General features: G+C 40.8%; 1 protein-coding gene across 1 annotated transcript in view; it reads left to right on the top strand.

Moving 5' to 3' along the window:
* ATP8B4 (ATPase phospholipid transporting 8B4 (putative)) overlaps window positions 1–27,107 on the top strand; it is a 177,257-nt gene that overhangs the window by 113,120 nt on the left and 37,030 nt on the right. The window contains exons 15-19 of the mRNA XM_014579493.3: window positions 7,829–8,017; window positions 16,108–16,223; window positions 19,860–20,024; window positions 22,799–22,910; window positions 24,350–24,455. Of these exons, the coding sequence (XP_014434979.3) occupies window positions 7,829–8,017; window positions 16,108–16,223; window positions 19,860–20,024; window positions 22,799–22,910; window positions 24,350–24,455 (688 nt within the window). The remainder of the gene's footprint in view (window positions 1–7,828; window positions 8,018–16,107; window positions 16,224–19,859; window positions 20,025–22,798; window positions 22,911–24,349; window positions 24,456–27,107) is intronic.

The following is a 27,107-nucleotide window of genomic DNA, read 5'->3' on the forward strand; positions in this document are numbered from 1 at the left end:
GACAGCCATGGTTCCCACTCATACCTTTCCCTCAGTCGTGGCAAAGATGGGATCCTTAGGGTCCTTTTGGAACCCAAATGGCAGCATTTCAGGCTGCCCCACAGAGCAAACCACAGGCATTGGCTCTGAAGCCTCCGGTATCCACAAGATCCAACACCATCCAGGAGGATGTGGAGGACCTGGAGGAGACACAAGAGGAGGACACTCTCCCTCCTTCGCACCTCTCGTCATCCTCACCTGATGACTCCATAATGCCCCCACCACTGACAGTTGGGGATGACTTTAAGTCCTTCTAGGACTTGTAAAAATGGGTAGCAGATTCACATGACATTGAGGTACCCAAAATTCAGCACAAACTTACTGATATTCTGCAGGCACCTGCTTCTTCCAAAATAGCCCTCCCTATTAACGAGCCTATCCTAAATCCCACAAAAATCATTTGGTAGACTCCAGACTCCATACTGCCAACATCTAAGAGAGCCAACAGAAAATACTATGTGCCAGCCAAAGGTGCTGAGTTTCTCTTCACACACCCAGCTCCCAACTTTTTTGTAGCTGAAGCAGCTTATACCAGGGGCAAGCAGATCCACTTCAAGTCCATACAATACACCAAGGACTGGAAGAGGCTTGATATTTTGGGCCACAAGGCATATTCCTGCACATTCCTACAATTCAGTAGAAATTATTTGCCCCTACTGTCGAAGTACCCATATAGCCTCTTTGACAAAATGAAAATTTTCATTGAACACCTTCCAGATGAATACAAGGCCTCTCTCAAGTCCTATCTGGAGGATTTACAGGTCTCTTTACAGGTCTCTCTGGATTCTGTGAACAAGGTATTACGCTCCCTGGTGACATCTGTCGTCATGCTCAAGGCATCCTGGCTGCACCTCTCAGAATTTCCTAGGGAGGTGAAAAATATAGTTGAGGATCTTCCCTTTGAAGGTCAAAAATTATTTTCTACAACCACCGATGCATCTCTGCACCCAGTGAAAGATTCCAGGGCTACTCCTAAGACCTTAGGCATGATGTGTCCCCCAGCCTAAGAAGAAACAGAACTGCCTCTCCACTCCTCAATCCAGATTGTTGTTGGACACTGCACAGAGAGGTTTCAACCTAAAGTGCTGCCAGAAACAGAAAAAGAGGAGACAGCCCCAGGACCAACCTGCCTCATCCCAGCTTGCAAGCTCTAGACAGGCATTTTGAGGAATTGGTCAAGAGTTCAGCGTTAGTTCCTACTGCCACACATCATTGGTACAGTCTGAACCTTTTCTATCACGCCTGATTCCAAATAACCTCGGACAGATGGGCTCTGGAAATAAAGGTTATGCCAGCCCTTTTTCTCCTTCCCTCCAACCCAACTCCCTTCCCCGTCTCTTTTCAGGGACCCCTCTCATGAGACTCTACTCCAAGAGGAGATAGATAAGTTTCTCCTAATGGGGGCAATAGAACCAGCACCAGCTCTACAGAGGGGAAAGGGCTTTTATTCCTGATACCTGTTGACTCCAAAATATCAGAAAGATGGAGGCCCATCTTGGACCTACATAAATTAAAAAAATACCTAAAGAGACAATACTTTACCATCGTAATGCTGGGACTCTTGCTCAGCAACAAAAAGATCCCATTAGTTCCCATTCAAAGAAAATAATTTATCAGACCGGATCTTGATTTTTACCCAAACACAAGAGAACTCCTGGTGCACATCCTGATTAAGGACATCTGTAGAGCTATGACATGCTCCTCTGTCTACACATTCATGTCTCATTATGCCATCATTCAGCAGACCAGAGACAATACTTGGTTTGGCAGAGCTGTGCAACAATGTACACAGCCACCAACTCCTGCCTGCATCCACAGGCACTGCTTGGAGTCACCAAATGTGGAATGTATATGAGTAAGCACTCAGAGAAGAAAAGACAGTTATCTGTTTCATAACAAGTATTTTTTGATGCTACGTGTAGACTACAGGCTTCTTTTGGAAGAAGCTTTTTTCGAAAGATATCTTCCGAAAAAACTTCTTCTGAAAGAGAGAGTCCACACTGCAAAAGTGCATTGAAAAAGCAATCTGCTTTTTCAAAAGAGAGTGTCCAGACTGCATGGATGCTCTCTCACATGTCATTTGTGATTGCCATGGACAGAATGGCCACCAGGGTACCTGTGCTTTTTCTTCTTTCTTCTTCTTTCGAAAGAACTCCCTCTTCCCCGTCTACACACATCTTTTCGCAAAAAGGCTTCTTCCTCATAGAATGAGGATTACCAATGTCGGAAAAACCCCTCTGTTCTTTCGATTTTCTTGCGGAAGAACACAACTGCAGTGTGGACGTTCCTCAAGTTTTGTTGGAAAAACGGGCATTTTTCTGACAAAACTCTGTAGTGTAGACATACCCTGAGATGTGTTGCTCATGTCTATTCCACAAACTGATCTCCTTCCGCACTTTCAGATTTTCCAGTAAGAAGGAACTGAGGATGGTGGAAGCTGGTGGTGGCCCTTCTACTGTGCTATACAGGCACTACTCCAAAGGGTGCAAGAGCCAGTCCTCTATGCATATTGCTGAGGGAAAAAACTTTTGGCACCAGTGCATGTGGAATGGACACATCTCAAAAATCACTTATTACGGAACAAGTAACTATCTTATCTAATCTGTGAGACAATGAGCCTATCTGCCTCCCAAGGAGTAGGTTTGCAAAGGAGAAATTCTTTTTTTTTAACCTCATCAAATTGTGTTGGTTTATATTGCTGCTGTGGTGTGTTCAAAAGGAAATGGACCATATCGTAATGATTAACTGAGATGCAACACATTTTGGCTAGTGCTTATGCATAACTGTTTTGAGACATGATCTCATAACCTGTAATTGTCTTTCTGTGTTTTGTTCTGATGCATGCTTTTTCAACTTCAAACGGCACAAAAATCTTTAATTCAAACTAAAACCCCCTTAAGTTGATTTTGAAGTTGATTGAAATTGATAGGAGTTCTTGAATACAAAAAATCAGGAACTTTGTTTTAGAAAATACTGAGTAACTCTAAACTCTTCCAGTTCATTAGGAAGTAAGTATCCGGTTAATACTAACTCATTTGGACACTGTAAACAGCCTTTACAGTTTTTTAAAGTTAAAGAGTAGGGTCAGGAGGTCTCTGTTTTAAAGAAGTCCTCTGTTCACTCATAATCTCTGTCCATTCATAAGTTCAGTTGGGAGAATGGTATATTATTGTGGGAATGTTTGCACTGGCAATGTGACTTGAACTGGAGAGTCTTAGGACTCAGCAGGTATTTTAGTCTTGATGCCTATTTTATTCTTGGCTTCTTTCAGACTACCAACAAGACACCATTTATGTTTAGGATCTAGACAGAGACCAGCTTGCTGCATACAGCCCTCATAAACCTGTGTCAATTGCTAATGACTGTGTCACTACAGTCTAAAGTTGAATTCAAGCAGTGCCTTAAACGTGGACAATTTTAATTTTTAATCCTCCTCCTTCATTCAGTGTAGGATCAATCAGTCTATTTCACTGCTCATATGATTGTTGACTTAGCCTTTTTCATTTTTTTTCTAATAAGAAAGATGATAGCTAAATCCCCAAAAATTAATGAATAATTTCCATGAGAATTTCATAAATGCAAAGAAGGGGCATCCAAAACTTCTCTCTTCTATCATTTTTATTGGGTTCAGTTTTTCACTTAAGTTTTCAATCTCTGTGTTTTGTACAGATACAATGCATCTTCCCAAAATATACAATATATATTCTGTATGTAAAAATTCTCATTTCTGCAGATTTTCTACCAAATCTGTAACTGAATTAAAATTAATTAAAAAAATGAGACCTCTAGGCTACATCTCCACTACAGGCTTTTTACGCAAGAACATGTGTTCTTGCGCAAAAACTTGCCGGGTGTCTACACTGCACGCACGTTCTGGCGCAAGTAAATTTACAGTACAGCATTGGAAAACAGGACTTCTTCTGGAAGAGTTGTTCCTCTCCCCACGAGGAATAAGCCTTCTTGCGTAAGAGGTCTTCCACAAGAAGGCAATGTAGACAGGCAACATGATTTTCTTGTGCAAGAAACCCCATGGCTAAAATGGCAATCAGAGCTTTTTTGCACAAGAGAGCATCCACACTGCCATGGACGCACTTGCACAAAAGCACATCTCTTGTGCAAAAGCACATGGCAGTGTGGCCATGCTCTTGTAGAAGACCTTTTGCACAAGAACTCTTGCGCAAAACAGATCTTCCGCAAGAAGCCTGCAGTGTAGACGTAGCCTTAGGAATTTTTTCTTCTTCATCTGACCTTTTTCATAACCATGTTGCCAACAAATGGCTGGCTTGTGATGAATCTGATATTTTGATATGTTTATTGTACTTGTAAACATTAATAAAAATTGTAAATGTCTGGCATGGCAACATTCACACTTTCCACATAGTTAAGCTTCATTGCTAGCTAACTCCGAATATAAATGGAAAGAAATTCATTTGTTGTTCAGCAAAGTTGTTAATGATTATTTTCCTAAGATAGTTCCATAGATATTTTTATTTTTAATACCCAGAATATGAACTGCACTTTTGAGCATTTGTGTAAGAAGGGGGCACTGCACTGAGCAAATTTAGCTACAGAAAACAGCTTGTGGTTTCCACATCCTTTATTCATTCTGGAGCAGTTTGAAGTGCACTGTGATCTCAGATTTCCCTGGCAGGTGGCAGAGTTTTATATTGGTGACAAAAGGTGGACTGTATTTATGTTTATATCTATTGGATTTTTTTAATTAATAAGAGAGCAAGTACAATATGTTCTAGTTTCCATGGAACAGTTTTTAATTTTACTAGAATTACACAATTTCCTTTTTTAATGCTTTGTTTTTCGATTATGCAAGAATAATTAGTGCTTGTAAGACTCTCTCTAAAGATGTAACTCAGGCACAGCAGAAATGCTAAGTATTGTTATTATTAATGCTCAGAGCAGTACTTTTATATATTTTGTTTTTGAGAAGCTAATATGATTGAGCTTCAGTTTTTGCTGTAGTTATACCACCTTCTCCTCTTTTATGTGTTCAGAACGTTCTAAAAAAAATCTGTTAAGGATGAATACAGGCAGTCACAGAGTTACGCGGATCCGACTTATGTCGGATCCGCAGTTACGAACGGGGTTTGCTCCGCGTCTCCCTGGTCTGCTGGAGACCGGCAGACCAGGGAGACGGGGAACAAAGCCGGGGAGCAAGCGGGCAGCGGACAGCCCAGACGTGCCGCGGCTGTCCTGCTGCCGGCGTCCTCAGAGGCTTTGCTCCCCGTCTCCCTGGTCTGCTGGTCTCCAGCAGACCAGGGAGATGCGGGGCAAAGCCGCGGAGGACCCGGGCGGCGGGACCGCGGTGTGTCTCGGTTCGCCGCCCGCATCTCCCTGGTCTGCTGGGGAGGGGGGGGGCGTACTAGCAGACCAGGCTTTTCTCCGGACGCCTGTGGTAGAGCAGCTGGGGCGCTGCCGGTTAGTCCCGCAGCGCCGCTCTGGGAGCTACTGGACCAACCCGGCAGCACCCCAGCTGCTCTGCCCCAGGCGTCCTGATTCAGCCGCTGCTGGTCAGTTTCAGCAGCGGCTGAATCAGGACGCCTGGGGCAGAGCAGCTGGGGTGCTGCTGGGTTGGTCCAATAGCGCCGAGGAGCGGCGCTACTGGAGCAACCCAGCAGCACCCCAGCTGCTCTGCCCCAGGCGTCCCCAAGTCAGCCGCTGCTGAAACTGACCAGCGCTGACTACAGGAAGCCCGAGGCAGAGTTGCTCTGCCCCGGCCTTCCTGGAATCAGCCGCTGATCAGTTTCAGCAGCAGCTGACTTGGGGACGCCTGGGGTTCTTAAACTGAATCTGTATGGAACTGGCGTCCAGATTCAGCCTGTTGAAACTGATCAGAGACTGATTCCAGGAAGCCCGGGGCAGAGCAACTCTGCCTCGGGCTTCCTGTAGTTAGCCGCTGGTCAGTTTCAGCAGCGGCTGAATCTGGACGCCAGTTCCGACTTACATACAGATTCAACTTAAGAACAAACCTACAGTCCCTATCTTGTACGTAACCCGGGGACTGCCTGTATATTACTGCATTGTCTCAGTCCAAAGATTTATTTGTTAGTCTCAGCCCAATACATTCAGCTACTTCATACTGGATGCAATTTTTGTTGTACATCATTAAAAAATTAGGCATGCAAATAAATATTTCCTACAGATGTTAGTCTTTAAATGTACATCTTAATATTAGTTAATATTGTTTGTTTTATTTGCAGTACAGCATGAAATATATAGAATGTGCACTGAAACTGAGTTAAGACTTTTAGAAACAAGGGGCAAATTCTGCTCTCTGTAAATCTGCTGTATCTCCATCAACGTCCATGGACACTTTGTTGCTAGTGCAGTGAGAAGAATTTGATTCATTAATGTATTGAATTTCTTGACTTCATGGAATTTATTTCTCCAACTTGTACCATTTCATTAAAGTTGGTTTTACTCTTCTTTTAACTATAATTTTCTTTACTTTTGTATAGCAATCTCAGGACTGCAGAAGTGAGACACAGAATGAAAAAAAGTTTTGTTTGGTTGGTTTTGTTTTTTTTAGTGGAGACATCTGCACTAGTTTAAAGTTCCTTCTTGGGACTATTTTGGTCACTTGAGTGTTAATAATTTAGTTCCTATTTTTTGTGCCACCTGACTGCTTCTGGGTCTGTCATGTAGCAGGGCTTCAGATGGGTTTTGTAGTGATGATTAAACTTTGATTCCGAGGCAATTACTCATTTCTTTCTGTTTATTGGCTAGATACCATACAGATTTCTTGACCTTTTCAGAAAGACCTTTTATGGTTAAAAAAGGTCTATCTTTTGTGCATATTTACAGAATGACAATGTGAAAACTGGTCTTCCAATACATTTCTGTGTATCTTAGTACACACTGCCCCTTAACTTCAGTGTGGAGTATCCACATATAGAAATGTCGACATATTAAAGTAACTATATCTGAAAAATGGATCCAGTGACCTTATCTACATGTGCAATATCTTATAGGTTTATACATCTAGGACTCTATCCAGACCTAAATTCCTGTAAGATTCTACTGTATATAAAGCCAACTGATGCATGCAGTGCATCAAGCTCAAATATGCTGAGTACATTCTTTAACATTTTACCTGAGTAGAAGGGACTTTTCAATTTGTTTGGTGGTAAAGTTATTTTTATCTGCTAATGGAAATATCAAATGCTTAATGGTAATTACTGTACAGCACTCCCAAGGCTGAGGGATAGAATGGACTTTCTCTGAAAAGTCTTGCCCTGAATGTATCTTTGTCCCTAGCATTCAGAAATTGACCACTTATCCACTACAAGTTTCTTCCAAAACCCACACGGTTGTCTTACTTCATTTGCAGGCTTGCCATCCAAAGCAGAGCCCTCCTGGCAGTAGCACCTAGGGCCTGGACAACAGAGGAGGCAAAATTTTGGTTTGCTTGCCATTTAATTAAGTTTTGATATTAAACTCCACAGACTATTTTCATGGCTGACACCACATCATTATGTTGCACTGATGGAGAATTAAAGATACCCAAACACATACGATGCATTTTGTGATGTAATGATTTGTTCCCAGAAAAAATACTTTCACAAAGTTTTGTGATAGAAAATTTGCCCACCCTTTTTCCCTTCTCCCCCAGTCTAAGGATCAGTGCAATCAGACAGTAAAGTTCCCCATTCAGTAAAGGGTATCAGCTATGAAATACTGTTCAATATTGCTAATCTTTAATGTGCTAGAAGTGAAGCTATTAATTCATGGCTCAGGACTCTGTTACTTACAATATTTGTTTTTTCCCTTGTAGGCGAATTGATTTACCAAGTGCAGTCGCCAGATGAAGGTGCTCTAGTAACTGCTGCCAGAAACTTTGGCTTCATTTTTAAGTCTCGGACCCCAGATACTATAACTGTGGAAGAAATGGGCAAACTTGTTACATACCAGCTCTTAGCAATTCTGGATTTTAACAATATCAGGAAAAGGATGTCTGTAATAGGTACAAAATATAGCTCTCTCTTTTTTCTTTCTTTCTTTCATAAATTAGTTAGCACTCTCACTGGTAGTTAAAGCCTAGCTGTGCGTGGCTTTAACTAGGCTTTAACAGCTAGGCTTTAACTACCAGTGAGAGTGCTAACTAATTTAGTCTCATGGTTAGAAAAAGGAAGGAAGTAGGAATCTCTAGGTGCCACTTCCTCCTCTGCTAGAGAATCACAGTACTTTGGAGTAATTTAGACTGTGCCTTTCTTTGGCTACGTCTACAGTGCAGAGTTTTTGCACAAAAACTCGTGGCACATCCACATCTCAAGCACGTTTTTGCACAAGAAAATTTACAGTGAATCAACAGAATAGAGGGGTTTTTGTGGTATAGGTATTCCTCTTTCTATGAGAAATAACTCCTTTTTGAGCAAGAGCTCTTGTGCAAAAAGGTGTGTGTGCATGGGCAGCAGGATTTTTTTGTGCAAAACCAGCCTATTGAAAGAAGCACAGGTGCCCTGGTGGCCATTCTGTTAATGGCAATCAGAGCTTTCTTGTGGGAGAGCATCTATGCAGTCTGGAAGCTCTCTTGTGCAAAAGCAGATCGCTTTTCCGATGCGCTATTGCAGTGTGGATGTGCTTTTGCGCAAGAAGTTTTTGCGGAAGATCTCTTCCACAAAAAGCTTCTTGTGCAAGAAGCCTGCAGTGTAGACATAGCCTTTATCTGTAATATGGGGATTATAATACTTTTCAGTTTAGTAAAACACATTTGTGATCCTTGGATGAAAGGATGCAAAGCATAGAAGCAGTAGTTTATTAACTACATTTAATTTTGTTTTCTGTAAAATTGATAATGAAATGCATTTGAAAAACTATTTTGCTCTTTTTTTCATTCTGTTTCTGTAGAGCAAGTGACTAGCAGCTATGGGGATTTACAATTAGTACTGATTTATTGGTTTTACATAGTTCTATTAATCAAGCACTTTACAGTAATCAAACAAGTATAAATTATTTATATTAGCAACTAAATAATATAAATATTAAGTATATAGGAAAAAATTTGTAGAGTGTGATTCAAAACCACATAAAAATTGGCTTTCAGAATAAGACTAGAAAAAAGGTCTAAGTCTGCAAAGACATGATTAATTTGTTGCCTTGAAAAAGTGAGCTTTCGAGAACATTTACCACAGTTTTCCCCTATGCTTAGAATAGGAAATATTTGTTATAACCCTATAGTATATATTAAATGCTTTCCGTTTCAGATGAAATTAGAAAATGTAAGGAGAAAGAAGACTAGGAAAAATTTCATACAACAAAGACTAAAATGTAAATCATTTAATAATTTATTCACTTATGATGGAGAGAAAAAGGGGACGGTGGACAAGAGAGCATGTTCAGGTGACAGATGAAAAGATGAAGGAAAATGAAAGAAGAGATGAATAGGGCTAGAGAACGGAAGAAAAGAAAAGTGATGGTAATGGAAGACATGATGAAAAACAGACTCAGAATTGTTTTAATATCTTCTGAAAGCTACTTCCCAAGCTAAACCCCTTTACTCAGAAAGGAGCTACACAAACAAGAGCCTGCTAAATAACAAGAAACAGTTGCTGCCTCATAACTGAGGGGGAGGAGAAAAGCAATTCCATTTTGTGGAGGATTTTGACATTTTGAAATTTCATTTGGTTCCAATTTGGAACAAAATCTAAACATTTTAAAATTCTATTGAAATAGACTGGTGCGCTTGGTCTGGTGGGTTGCTATGGAGCTGGTGGATCCTCGGAGCAAGGCTATCAAGGACCTGAAAGCCTGAGATCCAGGGTTCTCTGTATCCCATCAGGCAGATGGATAAGCAAGTGGGAAACCAGGTGGGCTGCATTGGAGACCTGCCCGGTTTCCATCCTAATTTCACCAAAATTGACACAACTCTGTAAAATGTTTCAATTTTGATGAAGCTGAAAATTTGGACAATTTTTTTCTGATCTATTCTAGTTTCAATACCAATTGTATCCTACATTTCTGCTTGCCTTCCACCTATTAACCATGAACCTTACATAAAGCACTATTAAGAACCCATCTATTTTTAAAAGAAAAATTACCAAGAGAAACTTGCAAATCTATTGATTGAGTTTTCACATGAAAAAGGTTGGACATTTTTTTAATATGAGATGAGAAAGACAGCACCTGCTTATATGAAGTGGAGCTTGTGAAATTCTCCAGTTTTCTCATGAAAATTAAAACACATATGGAGACCAAAAGTAATAACTAAAAAGTCTTGAATTCTAACTTGGTAAACATATCATTATACACTAGTTCTCTCTGAGGATTAAAGGCAAAAGCAAGTTTGAAGCTTTTACTGCAAGATGTTTGAGTTATTAGTGCCCTAAAAAGTTTCTATAGAACAGATTCTGTATCCACCATAATATATTTATAAAATGCCTGGTTTACTGGTATATATCTACTTCTTTTCTGAGGTAGAAAACCATCATCCACAATTAATCAGTCCTTTGGAGCCCTTCCTGATCGCATTAAATACAACTGCTCATGCTCTCAGAAGCTATTGCCCTGAGATTACACAGGACTCTCTTCCTGAGTATCTTTCATAATATACTATTTGCTATCTTGCTTTTGCCTCAGGGGTTCTGCGCTGTAAAGTGATGTTCATGTTATGGTACTTCATTCCAATAGAAACAAACTCAGATGATGCAGAAGCTCATCTGAAGAAGTGGGTTTTGCCTATGAAAGCTCATAATACTATATATATTTTTGTCAGTTGCTAAGGAGCCACAGGAATACTCGTTGTATCTAACCTGTGTCATAAAAAAAGAGAATGAGAAATTGCAATAATTATTAAAGGAATTAAGTGAATCTTCATAAATGACAATGGCATTGAGAGTACACTTATAAACTTTGTGGACACTACTAAACTGGGAGAGGTTGCAACTGGATTGGAGGACAAGGTGAGAATTCAGACTGATATTGACAAACTGGAGAAATGGTGAGCTATAAATAGGATGAAATTCAGTAACAAATGCGAAGTACTATACTTAGGAACAACTAATCAATTACACAAATATAAAATGGGAAATGACAGCCAAGGAATGAGTACAGCAGAAAAGAATCGTAAGGTTATAGCGGATCACGAAGTAAATATGAATCACCAACATAATATTTATTGACAAAAAAGCAAACATAATTCTGGAACATACTAGCAAGAGTTTTGTATGCAAGACATGAGAAGTAATTCTTCCAATGTACTCAGCAATGATAAGTCTGATAAGGAGTACTGTGTCCAGTTCTGGGCATCACACTTTAGGAAAGTCAAACTGGAAAGAATCCGGAGAAGAGAACAAAAAAATCCAGGTCTAAAAAACGTGACATACAAGAAAAGATAGAAGAAAACCCACCTGGATTTGGTTAGATTGGAGAAGAGAAGATGTGAAGGGGGGATAACAGGATAGATGAAGGAGGGTGATAAATTGTTCTTCTTAGCCACTGAAAACAGAACAAGAAATAATGAGCTTAAATTGCAACAAGGGAGATTTAGGTTAGATATTAGGAAAAACTTCCTAACTTTAAGGGTAGTTAAGAACTGGAACAAATTGCCTAGTGAGGTTTTGGAATCTCTGCAATTGGAGGTTTTTAAGAACAAGTTAGACAAGTACCTGTCAGGAATGGTCTAGAATAGATAATACTTAGTACTGCACAGTGCAGGGGACTAGATCAGATGGTCTTTCAAGGTTCCTTCCAATCCTACTTCTCTATGATTCTGTGAAGATTTTTTGGAGAATGGTTGTGTATGATAACTAAAGATGGACTGAGAATGCCAGAGTTTGGATTTAGATGTAGATTACTTAGACTAAAGTTCAAGGGTTGTGTTTGAAATTTAATTAGGAGTAAGTTTCGATCAAATTTGAACGTAGCAATATCTTGCAAATCTTTTGTGATATACTACCCCCAAATGTTGGAATCTTACAAGCTCATCTGCTGTTGTGAGGCTTTAAGGGCACAGAAACAGAAAAACCTGTTCTATAAACAACACTGTTGGGGAGGTTTCAGATCCAGGGATTCAAAGGAGGCGAGGAGTCCTGTGGCACCTTATAGACACACTTCAGTTAGTCTATAAGGTGCCACAGGATTCCTTGCTGCTTTTGCAGATTCAGACCAACACGGCTACTCCTCTGATACTTGACACCATGCAAGGCACTGCATTTAGCCGTATGGAGTGGAAATCTATCAACCTCATGAAGAAACTTGCACAAGTACAAACAGATATCATCTTTCTCTCCAAATGCAAACAGATGGACATTATACCAAATGGACTGAAGGTGAAAAATCCATTGCTATCTACATACTGCACAGACTACAGTGAGAGATTATGCCATACACTATCTAAAAAACTGAGGAACCACTTGATCAGCATCCTGTACAGCAAACAGGAAAACATCAAAAAAGAGCTCTCCAATCTGGAGTCTCTCATAAAACACCAACCTTCCCCACAAATGGACTTTACTAAAATAAGACAGGAGATCTACATTACACACTTCACTTCTCTACAGAGGAAAAAGGACTGTAAGCTGTCTAAAATCCTACCTACCACAAGGGGCCACAACAGTGGTATCCCTAACTCACCCAGCAATATCGTCAATCTTTCCAACTACACTCTCAGCCCAGCAGAAAAGTCTGTTCTATCTCGGGGACTCTCTTTTTTCCCCGCCACCCTCACTAACATGATTCAGTTCTGTGGTGATCTGGAAGCCTACTTTCGCCGTCTCCGTCTCAAGGAATACTTTCAACACAATACTCAACAATGCACTGACACACAGATACCTTCCCACCAACAGCACAAGAAAAAGAACTCCACATGGACTCCTCCTGAGGGCCGAAATGACAGTCTGGACCTCTACATAGAATGCTTCCGCCGATGTGCACAGGCAGAAATTGTGGAAAAACAGCATCGCTTGCCTGGTAACCTCAGTCGTGCAGAACGCAATGGCATCCACAGCCTCCGGAATAACTCTGACATTACAATCAAGGAAGCTGACAAAGGAGGTTCTGTTGTCATCATGAACAGGCCTGACTACCTAAAGGAGGCTGCCAGACAACTCTCCAATACCAAATTCTACAGGCCTCTTTCCTCAGATCCCACTAAGGAATACACTAAGAAACTGCACCATCTGCTCAGGACACTCCCTACACAAGCACAGGAACAAATCAACACACCCTTACAGCCCCGACCAGGATTGTTCTATCTATTACCCAAGATCCACAAACCTGGAAATCCTGGACGCCCCATCATCTCGGGCATTGGCACTCTCACTGAAGGACTGTCTGGCTATGTGGACTCTCTTCTCAGACCCTACGCCACTAGCATTCCCAGTTACCTCCGTGACACTACGGATTTCCTGAGAAAACTACAATGCCTTGGAAATCTTCCAGAAAACACCATCCTAGCCACCATGGATGTAGAGGCTTTCTATACAAACATCCCACATGCAGATGGAGTACAAGCTGTCAGTATCCCTGAAGATGCCACAGCACAACTGGTGGCTGAACTTTGTGACTTTATCCTCGACCACCACATTTTACAAACTTCTCTCCTCTGATCCCACCTCGGAATACCAAAAGAAACTACACTGTCTCCTTAAAAGCCTCCCCACAGCTACTCGGGAACAAATCCACACAGAAACACCTTCTGACCCCCGACCAAGATTGTTCTATCTGCTTCCCAAGATCCATAAACCTGGACACCCCGGACATCCCATCATCTCTGGTATTGGCACGCTCACTACTGGTCTATCCAGCTATGTAGACTCTCTTCTCAAACCCTTCGCAACCAACACCCCCAGCTATCTCCGAGACACTACTGACTTCCTAAGGAAACTACAAAACATCGATAACCTCCCCAATAACACCATCCTTGCCACCATAGATGTAGAAGCTCTATACACCAACATCCCACATGAAGACGGATTATAAGCAATTAGAAACACTATCCCAGAGGACACCACTGCCAACCTGATAGCAGACCTATGTAACTTTGTTCTCACCCACAATTATTTCCAGTTTGAGAACAACTTATACCTCCAGATCAGCGGTACAGCCATGGGTACACGCATGGCCCCACAGTATGCTAACATCTTTATGGCTGACCTAGAACACCGTTTCCTCAACTCCCGTCCCCTTTTACCCCTTCTCTACTTACGCTACATCAATGACATCTTTATGATCTGGATGCATGGCCGAGAAACACTGGAGATATTCCAGAGATTTCAACAACCTACACCCCACCATCAACCTCAGCTTGGATCATTCTATACGAGAGGTCCACTTCCTCGACACCACAGTACAAATCAACAATGGAAAATTAGACACCACTCTCTACAGAAAACCCACTGACTCATACAGTTACCTACATGCTTCCAGCTCCCATCCAGAACACACCATACGATCCATCGTCTATAGCCAAGCCCTTCGATACAACTGCATCTGCTCTAATCCCACTGACAGAGACCAGAAGCTTCAGGATCTCTACCAAGCATTTATAAATCTCAACTACCCACCTGGAGAAATAAAAAAGCAAATTGAAAAAGCCAGATGAATACCTAGAAACCATCTACTTCAAGACAGACCCAATAAAACCAACAATAGAACACCACTTGTCATCACCTACAACCCCCAACTTAAACCTGTCCAACACATTATCAATAAACTACAGCCTATACTGGAACAGGATACCATACTCCAAGAGGCTCTAGGAGACAGACCCATAGTCTCTTATAGACAACCACCTAACCTCAAGATGATTCTTACCAACAACCACAGGACATACCACACTAATACCAACCCTGGTACCTTCCCTTGCAACAAACCCCATTGCCAGCTTTGTCCACATATTCATTCTACTGATACCATTATTGGACCTAACCAAGTGAGTTATAAGATCAAGAACACATATTCCTGCGCATCCAGAAATATAATTTATGCTATCATGTGCCGAAATTGTCCATCTGCTATGTACATTGGACAAACGTCTCAGACACTTCGCCAAAGGATTAATGCCCACAAAACAGATATCAGACAGGATCACAAAGAAAAAACAATTTCTTGCCATTTCAACCAGAAAGGACATTGTCTCAACGACTTGATTACCTGCATCCTGCTTCAAAGACCTTTTACATCTGCACTTGAAAGGGAATCCTCTGAACTGTCATTCATGCTAAAATTCGACACTCTCCAGGGGGATTGAACAAAGACCCCAACTACCTTACCCATTACAAAGATAGCTTCCCCAATTATCACCTCTAATACCATTAGCTCACAGACACTTACCTTCCTCCCCCCCCCTCCCCTGCATCCCCCTTCTGTTCTGAAATGTGATTTGTCCTTTTCATATGTGTTCATTTTTTTTAATTGTATCCTTTGGTATATATGGTTGTGACTATTTTCTTCCACTATTTGATCTGAGGAAGTGGGTCTGGCCCACGAAAGCTCATCATCTAATAAACCATCTTGTTAGTCTTTAAAGTGCTACATAGTCCTGCATTTTGCTTCAGCTACACCAGACTAACATGGCTACATTTCTATTACTAATTTATCCTCACACACAACTATTTCAGATTTGGTGACAATATATAACTCCAGACCAGTGGCACTGCTATGGGCACCCACATGGCCCCACAATACGCCAACATTTTTAGGCTGACCTGGAACAACGCTTCCTCAGATTTCGTCCACTTACACCCCTTCTCTACCTATGCTGCATTTCAGTTAGTCTATAAGCTGCCACAGGACTCCTCGCCGCTTTTGCAGCTTCAGACTAACACAGCTACCCCTTGGATTCAAAGAAGTTCAGTTTTGAGAGGCTCCAGTTTTTGCCCAGTCTCTGGCTGAAAAAATACCAATGATATGTTCTGTTAATTTTTAGAGTGTACAGGGACTGTACTCAACTCCTACCCAGGTGATGGGATTGTTTTCTCTATGTGCAGACTGCTGTATTTCTATTAGTATATATAGAGAACATCTAACTAGACCTGGTAGGCCAAATAAACATTTGAAGAAAATTGAAGAAAAGTAATTGTCAGTCTAAATTTCTCCTTCTCTTCTCTTATTCAGTTCAAACCCCAGATGGGCAGATAAAACTTTATTGCAAGGGAGCAGATACCATTTTATTTGAGAGACTTCATCCCTCCAATGAAGAATTAATGTCTTTGACATCAGATCATCTTGAGGTATGTGCACTGATGCAAAAAAGTACATAACCACACACTTAACATTAAGCATGCATCTAGGGACTTAAGTTTAGAGTTAAACATGTGCTTAAGTACTTTCCTAAATACAGATGCTTTCTGATTCCATACCGTAATAGGCCTTCTGCTATGAAATGAGCCAGAATTTCTTAAATTTCAGCCTCATTTGGTTTCGCAGAAAGAGGAATCCAGTTAAGTGACAAATCTTTTCAGTTGCACAGTTAACTCCTGAAACAGCTGGTATATTTAGGGTGTTTGTCAGGTATCCTATGCCTTTGAGTCCATTGTGAAAAGTCAATGGGAATCTGTGAATGTGGATACAAAGTATCCAGTTTGGTACTATGCTGTTAAAGAAAATAGGTCTCTTTTATTCAATTTTAGGGTCTAACCTAATGTGAACTTTAAGGGAAACTGGATAAAGCTCTCATTTCCTTCATTTATTTTTTTAGAATTCATGTTCTTTGTAAGTGTCCATATTTAATACAAACCATTCCATGCTTCTTTTAAAAATACTCCTTTGACATTAAGTATACAGTATGATGGTTTAGTAATATTGGTTACAAACATAACTATTGTTTTCATCTCTGTAATAGAGCTTTCTTGGCTTTCTTTTAATCTTTTCCAGAAGGCCAACATGGTTTTTATGAAAGCAAGGCTGGATTCACACACATATGATTTTTACAATTGCTCAAATACTAAGACCTTGAATTTTCATACTTGCCCAGTAAAGTTAAGGAATGTGTACTTATATATTGCAGTGTTATGGTTTTTTGTTCACATCACTCTAATTTTCTCTTTCCATTATATTAATTTAATTCCAAAGCCTTATTGTTTTTTCAGTCAATTAAATTAAAGTTTTTCATTCTTGCTTATAAATTAATTGTAATAGTGCTATAAAAGAACATGGGATGTTCAAATATTCACTGAAGATGAAAAATATTGTTAGTGAAGCACCATAAACCATTTTATTTGGTAAGATGAGCTGCAGTTCCTGAAATGTTTTTGTTTTTTAGCAGTAAAATTGCTCATCATAGTTGTTAGACTTCGAAAAAAGTCAGTCGTTGAAATTCTAAGATATGAATGAGGGAATGTAATTTGGATAATAAAGTTATCTAATATGCTGTGTGATCTGTAAGAATGTGTGCATTCTGAATAACATCATGTATGCAATCATTTTTATATTAAAGAAATAATGGGATTCTGCATGAGCTGAGCAATCTGCTCCAGGCGATCCTGATACAGGATCAGAGTCTCAATTAATTAGCATGAGCTAATAACATATCAGAGAATTTTGTTTTTATTCTTTTTAAGTCTTGGGTTGTTAGTTTTATATCTGTTTCTTTAGGTTGAAGGACCTAACCTGTTAATGTATGTATGCATATCTGTGAGTTTTGGCCAGTGATTTCAAATTTGGATTCTGGGCAGCTGTAACCCACACACCCACACACAGGTTCTTTTGAAAATGGGGCTCTTTTTCGAAAGATCCTGTAAACCTCAAAAAATGAGCCCTGTTTTCGAAAAAAACGCATCTAGACTGTGGTTTTAATTTCAAAATAGCGCTTTTTCAAAAGACCACCATTATATGCTTATGCAAATGAAGTATGGGATATTTAAATCCCGGCTTCATTTGCACTTTTGAAGTGCTTCATTTACATCCCTCTGCCGACAGAGGCATGTAGTCTAGACGTAGCCCTAGTGTGGTTCACTCAGCCACAACTCTCATTCACTCTAAGGCCTTTGTTGTCAGCATATCTAGGGCCCTACCAAATTCAAGGCTATGAAAAACATGTTACAGACTGTCAAAACTGGTCTCCCTCCATGAACTTTGGTCTTTTTGTGTGTGTTTTAATCTATACTGATTTCAGTCGGGAGACCATTCTCAAATTGGGGAGTCCTAACCCAAAAGAGAGTTATAGGGGAGTCACAAGGTTATTTTAGGAGGGTTATTTTTGGGGGGATCATGGTATTGCCACTCTTACTTCTGCACTGACTTCAGAGCTGGGCAGCCAGACAGTGGTGGCCAGTGTTCCCTCTAAGTTGCACAGCAACACAGCATCACCAGTGATTAATCAGCCCTGTCCAGTCAGAGGCTCAGGGCTCTGTGCACAGGGCTGACTGGGCATGGCTGATTAATCACTGGTGATGCTGTGCTGCCACGCTGCTTAGAAGGAACACTGGTGATGGCCATTGGCTAGATGCTCACTTCTGAAAGCCATGCCCCGCCAGCAGTGCAGAAGTAAGAGTGGCAATACTATACCTTTCTATCCTTATTTTTATGCTGCTGCCTTCAGGCCTGGGCACTTCGGCAGAGCTGACTGCTGATTGAGGGCCTCGCGCTACAGGCAGGAGCACAGAAGTAAGGGTGGCAATGCCACGCTGTCCTTACTTCTGCACTTCAGCTTGCTGTTGCTCTGTCTTCAGAAATGGGCTTCCAGCCAGCAGCCACTGCTGTCCAGATGCTCAGCTCTTAAGGCATCTCCAACATGAGCAACAGCACAGAAGTAAGGTTAACATGAACACACACCCACCTCTACAATAACCTTGCAACCTCCCCCTCCCACAATTCTTTTTTTTGGGGGGGGGGTGTTAGGGCCTCTACAACATCATGAAATTTCAGGTTTAAATAGCTGAAATCATGAAATGTATTATTTTAACAATCCTATGACCATGAAAATGATCAAAGTGCACTGTGAATTTGGTAGTGCCCTAAGCATAACAAATTGGTAGCACCCTGAACCATAATACTATGTCATGCAACCATTATGATTAACATACTGTTTGAGTATCAGAGGGGTAGCCGTGTTAGTCTGAATCTGCAAAAGCGGCACGGAGACCTGTGGCACCTTATAGACTAACTGAAGTGTTGGAGCATAAGCTTTCGTGGGCAAAGACCCACTTCATCAGATGCATGTGGTGGAAATTTCCAGAGGCAGGTATAAATATTCAGGCCAGAATCAGGCTGGAGATAATGAGGTCCTGTTTGAGACATTTCTGCTCCTACTTTATAGTCCAGCTTCTTATAGTTCTTCCACTGATACCTACTTGGGTATGCTTTTAAGATGATGGATTTGTGATAATGTACACAATGAACATTATTATTTATTGTTTACATTGTGGTAGCACCCAAAATGTGCTAAGTATTTTAGTTAATTGTGCTAAAGAGAGTAGTCTGGGCACATTAGCTGCTTTTCAAGATTAAATCCTTCATCAGTTTAATACCTAGATACTGATTCATATTCAGCTCTGATGCAACATTTCTCTTATTAACATTGTTCCATTTTTTAATTTGTATCTGACATTACATAATATTAGAAACTACAAATCTTTGTTAGAATATTCGTATACATAAAAATTATCACCAATCATTAAAGTTATTTTTTAAAGAACAAAATCTAGCTATAAGTAGAAAATTGCCTACAACCTTAAGTAAAAGGAAGAAGCATTAAAATCCTGTAGAAACAAGGATTATGAGAATTTTATTTCATGGTATCTTAGAATATCTTCGCTTATTGACTCCATAATCAATGTAGATGTTAAGAGAGTGAGAAATTAATATCATCTGGTTATGACTACTTTAGTTCCCATAGATACTGCTCATCTTTTATTTTTATGTGATAGGAGTTTGCTGGAGAAGGCCTTCGGACCTTAGCCCTTGCATACAAAAACTTGACTGAAGAGCACTTTAAAGAGTGGTTTACAATACTTCAGGAGGCAAACACTTCATTGGATAGCAGGAATGAACATCTTGCTGCAGCATATGAAGAGATTGAAAGAGACATGATGGTATGTTCTGAGAGATACAGCACAGGAAAAGTGTATTTGCAATGTGATGCTGTATTAGAGGGTATATCTAGACTACACGGTTTTGTCAACAAAAGTGGACTTTTGTCGACAGCTATACCTGCGTCTACACTGCTGCTGAGTTCTGTTGACATAATGTCGACAGAACTCAGCAGTTTTGTCAACGGCTGTAAATCTCATTCTACGAGGAATAATGCCTTTTGTCAACAGAGTTCTGTTGACAGAAGGCGTTATTGCATCCACTCCATCCTTTGCGTCTACACTGTCCTATTGACAAAGCGGCTTGCTTTGTCGACAGAACTGGATGTAGTCTAGTTGCTCTTTGTCGACAGAAGCTTTGTCGACAGTATCTCTTGACAAAACTTCTGTCGACAAAAGCCTGTAGTCTAGACGTACCCATAGATTAATACTTTCATATCTTTTTATGTTCCTGATTCTGTGCTGCAAGCAAGACTGCTGTGGTCTTGATATATGCTCACATTCAATCAGTGCCTCTCTTTGTTAAAAAGGACACCAATGAATGTCTAGGCCAGCTGTGGTTAGGCTTTAAAATAGTCGAGGCAATCAGTGAGGGGATTTTTTTCCATGGTTAATGACTCATTTTAAATATAAATTAACCTGATTTTCTTTTAAATTCCCCTAAAATACTCATCAGGTCACATGTATGTTCCATTTTAGAAAACATAATCTGTGGTGCTTTGTAAACAGAAAGACAACTTTCAATATGTAATATATTCAGTTAAATACTCTTGGGGGAATTTTGTGTTGCTGTATGTGCAGAATTCACAGCCCTCACAGATTTCTTTGCTTCCCTGCAGGAAAATTACTTCTGATGTGGAAGTAAAGGGAAGCCACAAGAGCAGTCAGGAGTCCCTTCCCAGCAGTGCAGGCAGATTGGTTTGAGCACCCGAAGCAGGTGGTTGAGACATAAAATTACTGCCGGGATTGGGCAGGGGAGCTTGGCAGTCATGCATGTGAGAGAGAAAAAGAGAGACACTCTGGGTCTGTCTACATTACCCCGCTAGTTCGAACTAGCGGGGTAATGTAGGCATACCGCACTTGCAAATGAAGCCCAGGATTTGAATTTCCTGGGCTTCATTTGCATAAGCGGGGCTCCGCCATTTTTAAATCCCCGCTCGTTCGAACCCTGTGCCGCGCGGCTACACGCGGCACGAACTAGGTAGTTCGAACTAGGTTTCCTAGTTCGAACTAGGAAGCATAGTTCGAACTACCTAGTTCGTGCTGCGTGTAGCCGCGCGGCACAGGGTTCGAACGAGCGGGGATTTAAAAATGGCGGAGCCCCGCTTATGCAAATGAAGCCCGGGAAATTCAAATCCTGGGCTTCATTTGCAAGTGCGGTATGCCTACATTACCCTCCTAGTTCGAACTAGGAGGGTAGTGTAGACATACCCTCTGTGATTGAGGCAAGCGTGGCATGCTGGGGCATAGGTTTGGGGTGTTTCTGAGGAGATAGATTTGGGGCAGGCTGTGTCCCCTCAGATAGAGAGGAATGTAGCAACCTGCCTGCTTAGTGAATTGTTCCCATTTTTCTTATTGAATTCCAGAGGAGTGTAAAACAGGTGTAAACACTTTAAGGTTCCTTTACATTAAATGGTGTATAGGAGCCTTATTGTAAAGTGCTGTATGGCCTTACAAATGCTTATGGTGATTAGAACTAGTCTAATTTTTTAACTGAAAGAAATTCCTATCAAAATAGGGCTCATAAACTGTTTGCTACTGACTTTTCTGGTGATGGTCAGTAGTGAGTCCCCATCACTGTTCCCTCTAAGCCCAGCTTCACAGGTGATTAATCAGCCAGTCAGAGCCTCAGGGTCATCCCATCCCCATAAGGATGCCTTTGGTTGAGGCTGATATAGAGATATAGCCATATTAAGAGTAGAGATGTAAAATCCTGATTAATCCAGTTAATTGTCTGAGTGGGATCCCTGGCTATGGGACTGGGGCTGCTGCCACCGCCAACAGCAGGCTCCCAGGGCTGGGGCTGCTGCTGCCACTGCCAGCAGCAGAAAGCTCCTGGGCCTACCCCCTGGGATGCCACCACCACCTCCGGGGGCAGGAGACTCCCAGCCCCAGGCTGCCACTGCTGCCGGTGGCCAAAGGTTCCGAGCCTCAGCCCAGGGGCTCAGCTGGTGGCTCCTGGCCCTAGCCCTGGCACTGGCACTGGCACTGGCATTGGCATTGGGACTGCCACCAACGCTGGTGCTTGGAGGCTTCCGGCCATGGCCCCGGAGCTGGGGGGGCTGCTGCCAGCTCTTAGCCCCACTGGGGCAGCCTTCCATTCACAGCAGGCTGCTCCTACACACTGGTTAACCAGTATCTAGTAAGCAAGTTTCAACCCAGTAAGTTGAAACTACAACCTAGAAGATTCTGTAGACAATTCTAGGTCTGCTGCTAGCCTGTTGGGCAAGAAAAGGGCTTCAGCTCTGCTTCTCTGTCCCCACAACCGGGAGATCCCCTGGCGAGCTTGCCCTGAAACTATGGGTTATGTAGTTCTTGATGCAAATTACACTGTAGACTGCCTTTAGACTTGGAGAAAATTCCATTGCTCTCAATAGAAGCTGTGAGTGCACGTCAAGGGTATTATATTGTATTAAAGTTTGATTTGATATTATCTATCTGTAGATGTATAAAACAATGTAATGTGTCCTATTTATATTTCCCAGTTCTAGTTGCTGGTGAAAATTATTTGCAAAGTTTGTTGAAAGTCACTTTAAATGTTCTGCTTCCTTACAAAGTTACTAGGTGCCACTGCTATAGAAGACAAGTTACAAGAAGGAGTCACGGAAACAATTGCCAGTTTATCACTAGCGAACATTAAGATCTGGATTCTAACAGGAGACAAGCAAGGTAATTCATTAATAATGTGTAATTTTGGGGGTGAAAACGTGGGGTGACAGAAAGCCATAAGTAGTGAGACTTCCACAGTTCCCTTGTATGGTGCTCAGGGAGCCCATTCCCTGAACATTATTTTCATTTAAAATTAATAAATTATTAATAAAGAAGAATGCTAATGAGCTTGATGTACAATGCAGATACGGCTGAGTTGTGCATGGGCATGCCAAGAGTATGGCAATGCAGTGACTGTTGGATCTCCTGGTGAACACCATCCACCTTAACAGAGGAGAGTTCCTGTAGCCTATGGCCTTTGAGGCAGTGTTCTCTCCGCATAAACTTAGTATTTGTTTGGGTCTCAAATTATTTGGATATGGCACTTGCCACCGGTGCCCAGTGGAAATTTAAAAATGCTCTCAGTGGAACATGTGTACTTGAGCATTTTTATTTCAGAAACAAGCTCTACAAATAGATAGTTAAATAGCATTTATGGTTTTTCTAATGATGATCCTATCAGGGTTAAATCAGTTTTTGTTAGTGCACAAGACTAGTTGCCTATAGGTAATTTCCACTGGATAGAAAAATACACCTCACATGGCAAGCAATGTGATCTAGCAGATAAAGCATTGAATTAGGAGTTGAGATACTTGGTTCTAATCTCTTCTTTTTTCACTGATCTTCTGTTTGAATAGGGCAAGTTGTTTTGCTTTCCTGTGCCTCAGTTTCCCTTCCCACTTTGTTCTTGGCTGTTTCTATTTAGAAACCTCTGTTTCTATTTAGAAACTTTTTGAACAAGTGTCTACAACAATAGGGCTCTGATCTCAGTTGGACTTTAAGCACTAATGCACTATAAAGAATATCTATAAAATATAGCTCAGAGAAAGGTACATTTTAGTAATACATTTATATCAAAGCTAGTAATTATGTTAGGGTATGTCTACACTACAGCATTATTTTGAAATATCTAATTTCGAAATAGTTATTTCAAAATAGCACGTTCACACTGATTGGACACTGAATTGCATTTAAGACCAGCCAGAACTTGTTCTGGTAGGGCATCAGGTCAGAAGTTACCTTGTGGCCAGGGCAGACAGCAGGCCACTCTGGGAAAGGGCTGGAAGCCCCCTAATAAGCGTCTACACAGTGCTTATTTCAAAATAGCAATTTCAAAATTGGTGCTATTCCTTGTGGAATGAGGTCTACCAATTTTGAAATAAGCCCTCCACCATTTCGAATTAATTTCGAAATAGCAGTTGCTTGTATAGACACTAGGAAAGTATTTCGAAATAATGGCTGTTATTTTGAAATAACTTTGCTGTGTAGACATACCCTTAGAGAATTACTCTAATTATGATATTGCTGTATTCTCAGTATGCTCTGTTGACATTACAAAATAAATAAGTAATTATTTTAATATAACTATGCTAAGCAAAACTGATAATATTGTCTCTCAGAAACTGCCATGAATGTTGGTTACTCCTGCCACATACTCACTGATACCATGAATGAGATTTTCATAGTGGCTGGTCACACGGTAACGGAAGTGCGTGAAGAACTCAGGTAAATACACATTTAAAATATATTGTATTATTCTTTCATGCAGACAAAATACTACAATTAGACTCCCTCCCTGTGATGCTACAAATCTTTCCTTAACATTCCATCTGTTAAAGTTCTAGAAGTTGTCGGAGAAGTGTGACAGCATGCTTATCTGATGACAAAAAGCCAGCTTCTTGAGGCTAGTACTCCAGACTCCAAGCTAGAGTACTAGTTGCCTCCCCCTCTATGCTGATAGGGCATGGGTTCTTCTTTGAGTGCTGTCCCTGTGCATGCTCTACTGTAGGTGTTCATGCACCTTTATGCTTATAATCAGAAATTTGTGGTAGCAGTACCCTGTTGGGTTACATATTCATGGATCCCATCCTGTACCACCTCACTACTTGGTTCCTTCTTGTCCATTTATTACCTTTATTTAAGGAGCCTACCAAATTCACAAACCATTTTGCTCAATTTCATGGTCATGGGATTTTAAACACGGTAAATTTCACTATTTCAAATATTTAAATCTGAAATGTCATGGTGTTGTAATTGTGTAGAGGGCTTGCAAGGTTACTGTATAGGAGCTGCGGTATTGCTACCCTTACTTCTACACAGCTGCTGGCAGTAGCATTGCCTTCAGAGCTGGGCAGATGGAGAATGGTGGCTGATTGCTGAGAATCCAGCTCTGAAAGAAGCAGAGCAGGAAGGCAAAGCCGCCACCACCAGCAGCACAGAAGTAAAAGAATGGTATTTTATGGTGTTGCCACCTTTTCTTCTGTGCTGCTGCCTGCAGAGCTGGGCCTTTAGCAGCCACTACTGTCTGGCCACCCAGCTCTGAAAGCAGCAGTAAGGAAGAAAGGGTGACATGGGTATAGTCATGCCACCCTTACTTCTGCACTGCTGCTGGCAAGGTGCTGCCTTTAGAGCTAGGCTCATGGCCAACATTACAATCACCACTCTCCAATTGTCCAGCTCTGAAGCTAGTGTACAAGTAAGGGTGGCAATACATAAGCCTCCTAAAATAACCTTGTGATTCCCCCTGGAATTCCCTTTTGGGTCAGGCCCCGCAATCTGAGAAACGATAGTCTCCCCCCATGAAATCTGTATAGTATAGGGTAAAAGCACACAAAAGGCCAGATTTCACAGAAGGACAAAGATTTCATGGTCCATATGCCACGATTTGCATGGCATAGATCTCAACCTCTTTCTTTCTTTCTTTCTTTCTTTCTTTCTTTCTTTCTTTCTTTCTTTCTTTCTTTCTTTCTTTCTTTCTTTCTTTCTTTCTTTCTTTCTTTCTTTCTTTCTTTCTCACACTTGTCTTCTCTCTCACTCAATGTGACAGCTGTGACTTTTTGAATAATACTCATAGATGGCATAATGATTTTAATGTTGGATTTTTATGCAAATTTCCTTAATTGGAATAGATTAGAGCACAATATAAATTATTACTAGAACCCTGTCTTTCGGGAAGTAGCATCCTTTCACATTTTCCAGATGCATACTGAATAGATTGTTGGGTAGGCCATATCTTTCTCTCCCTTCCTTTTTTCCTCCTTTAAGTTTAAAAATGTGTTCCTTTTTCAGTTCTCTTCTCTTATTTGAGTCTCTTTTTCATTTCTGTGTATTTTTTCTACTTGCAGTAGAGCCAAGCATAGCATTTTTTCAATAATTACCACGGACATAAAATTTTTGCCTATTTTGGGTATCAGACAAACAAGGCATCAGTTTACCTAATTATCCCTTGGTATTTTAGAGCCAGCCAAGAGGTTTGGGCATTTCAGTCCCAACCTATTCCTGTAACTAATGCATCTTGAATCTGAATAATGGGTAACTACATAATACAACAGTTAAAGTAAACAAGCACTTTTATTTTAGCCTTTGTGATTTGTGTATTTTGATTAAACATTATACATTATATATTGCTTGATAAAATGAGTTATGTCAACATGGGATCTATTTTTACATAAACTATTTATGTAGGAATTAATTTGGGTATGAATTGTTGAGCTTGGCATAGAGGTGGAGGGTTGAAATCCAGTGTGAAAATCACTCATAGAGCTTGAGGCCAGGGTTCAAGAAAGAAAGCTGTGGGGGAACCAAATATGGACATGGTGAATCAGAGTAAACGATGTATACTTTTTAAAATCTGAGGCTATGTCTACACATCAAAGTGATTTTGGGATACCAGAAGAATCCCGAAATAGCTACCCCACATCTTCACAAGCCACCTGTTATTTCGAAATATTTTTCAAAATAATGGGCGCGCTATTTCGGCATCCCAGTAACCCTCATTCCACGAGGGTTAAGGGATGTCTCAAAATAGCACTTTATTTTGAAATAAACTCAAAATAAGCTATGTAATTTGCATAGTGCAAATTGTGTATCTTATTTCGAGTTTAGAGTGCAGTACAGATATAGCCTTAGAAATATGGATGATAGGAACAAATGAGATACAAATGTGTACCATGGTTTGAATAGACAAAAGATTGTCAAAGAGTTGGGTGATGTAGTACACATATGTAAATAACTATATATGCGTATGTGATTCCAGTTATCAGATGGTGTAGAAGAAAAGCTTTAGTTCATAAAATACAGTACTTCTCTCAGATATGTAAACCCATATGAATTCCAGCATGTATCTGAGGACATCACTGAATACAAGTAAATCCTGGC

The sequence above is a fragment of the Pelodiscus sinensis genome, chromosome 14, assembly GCF_049634645.1.
Source record: "Pelodiscus sinensis isolate JC-2024 chromosome 14, ASM4963464v1, whole genome shotgun sequence".
Classification (NCBI taxonomy): Eukaryota; Metazoa; Chordata; order Testudines; family Trionychidae; genus Pelodiscus; species Pelodiscus sinensis.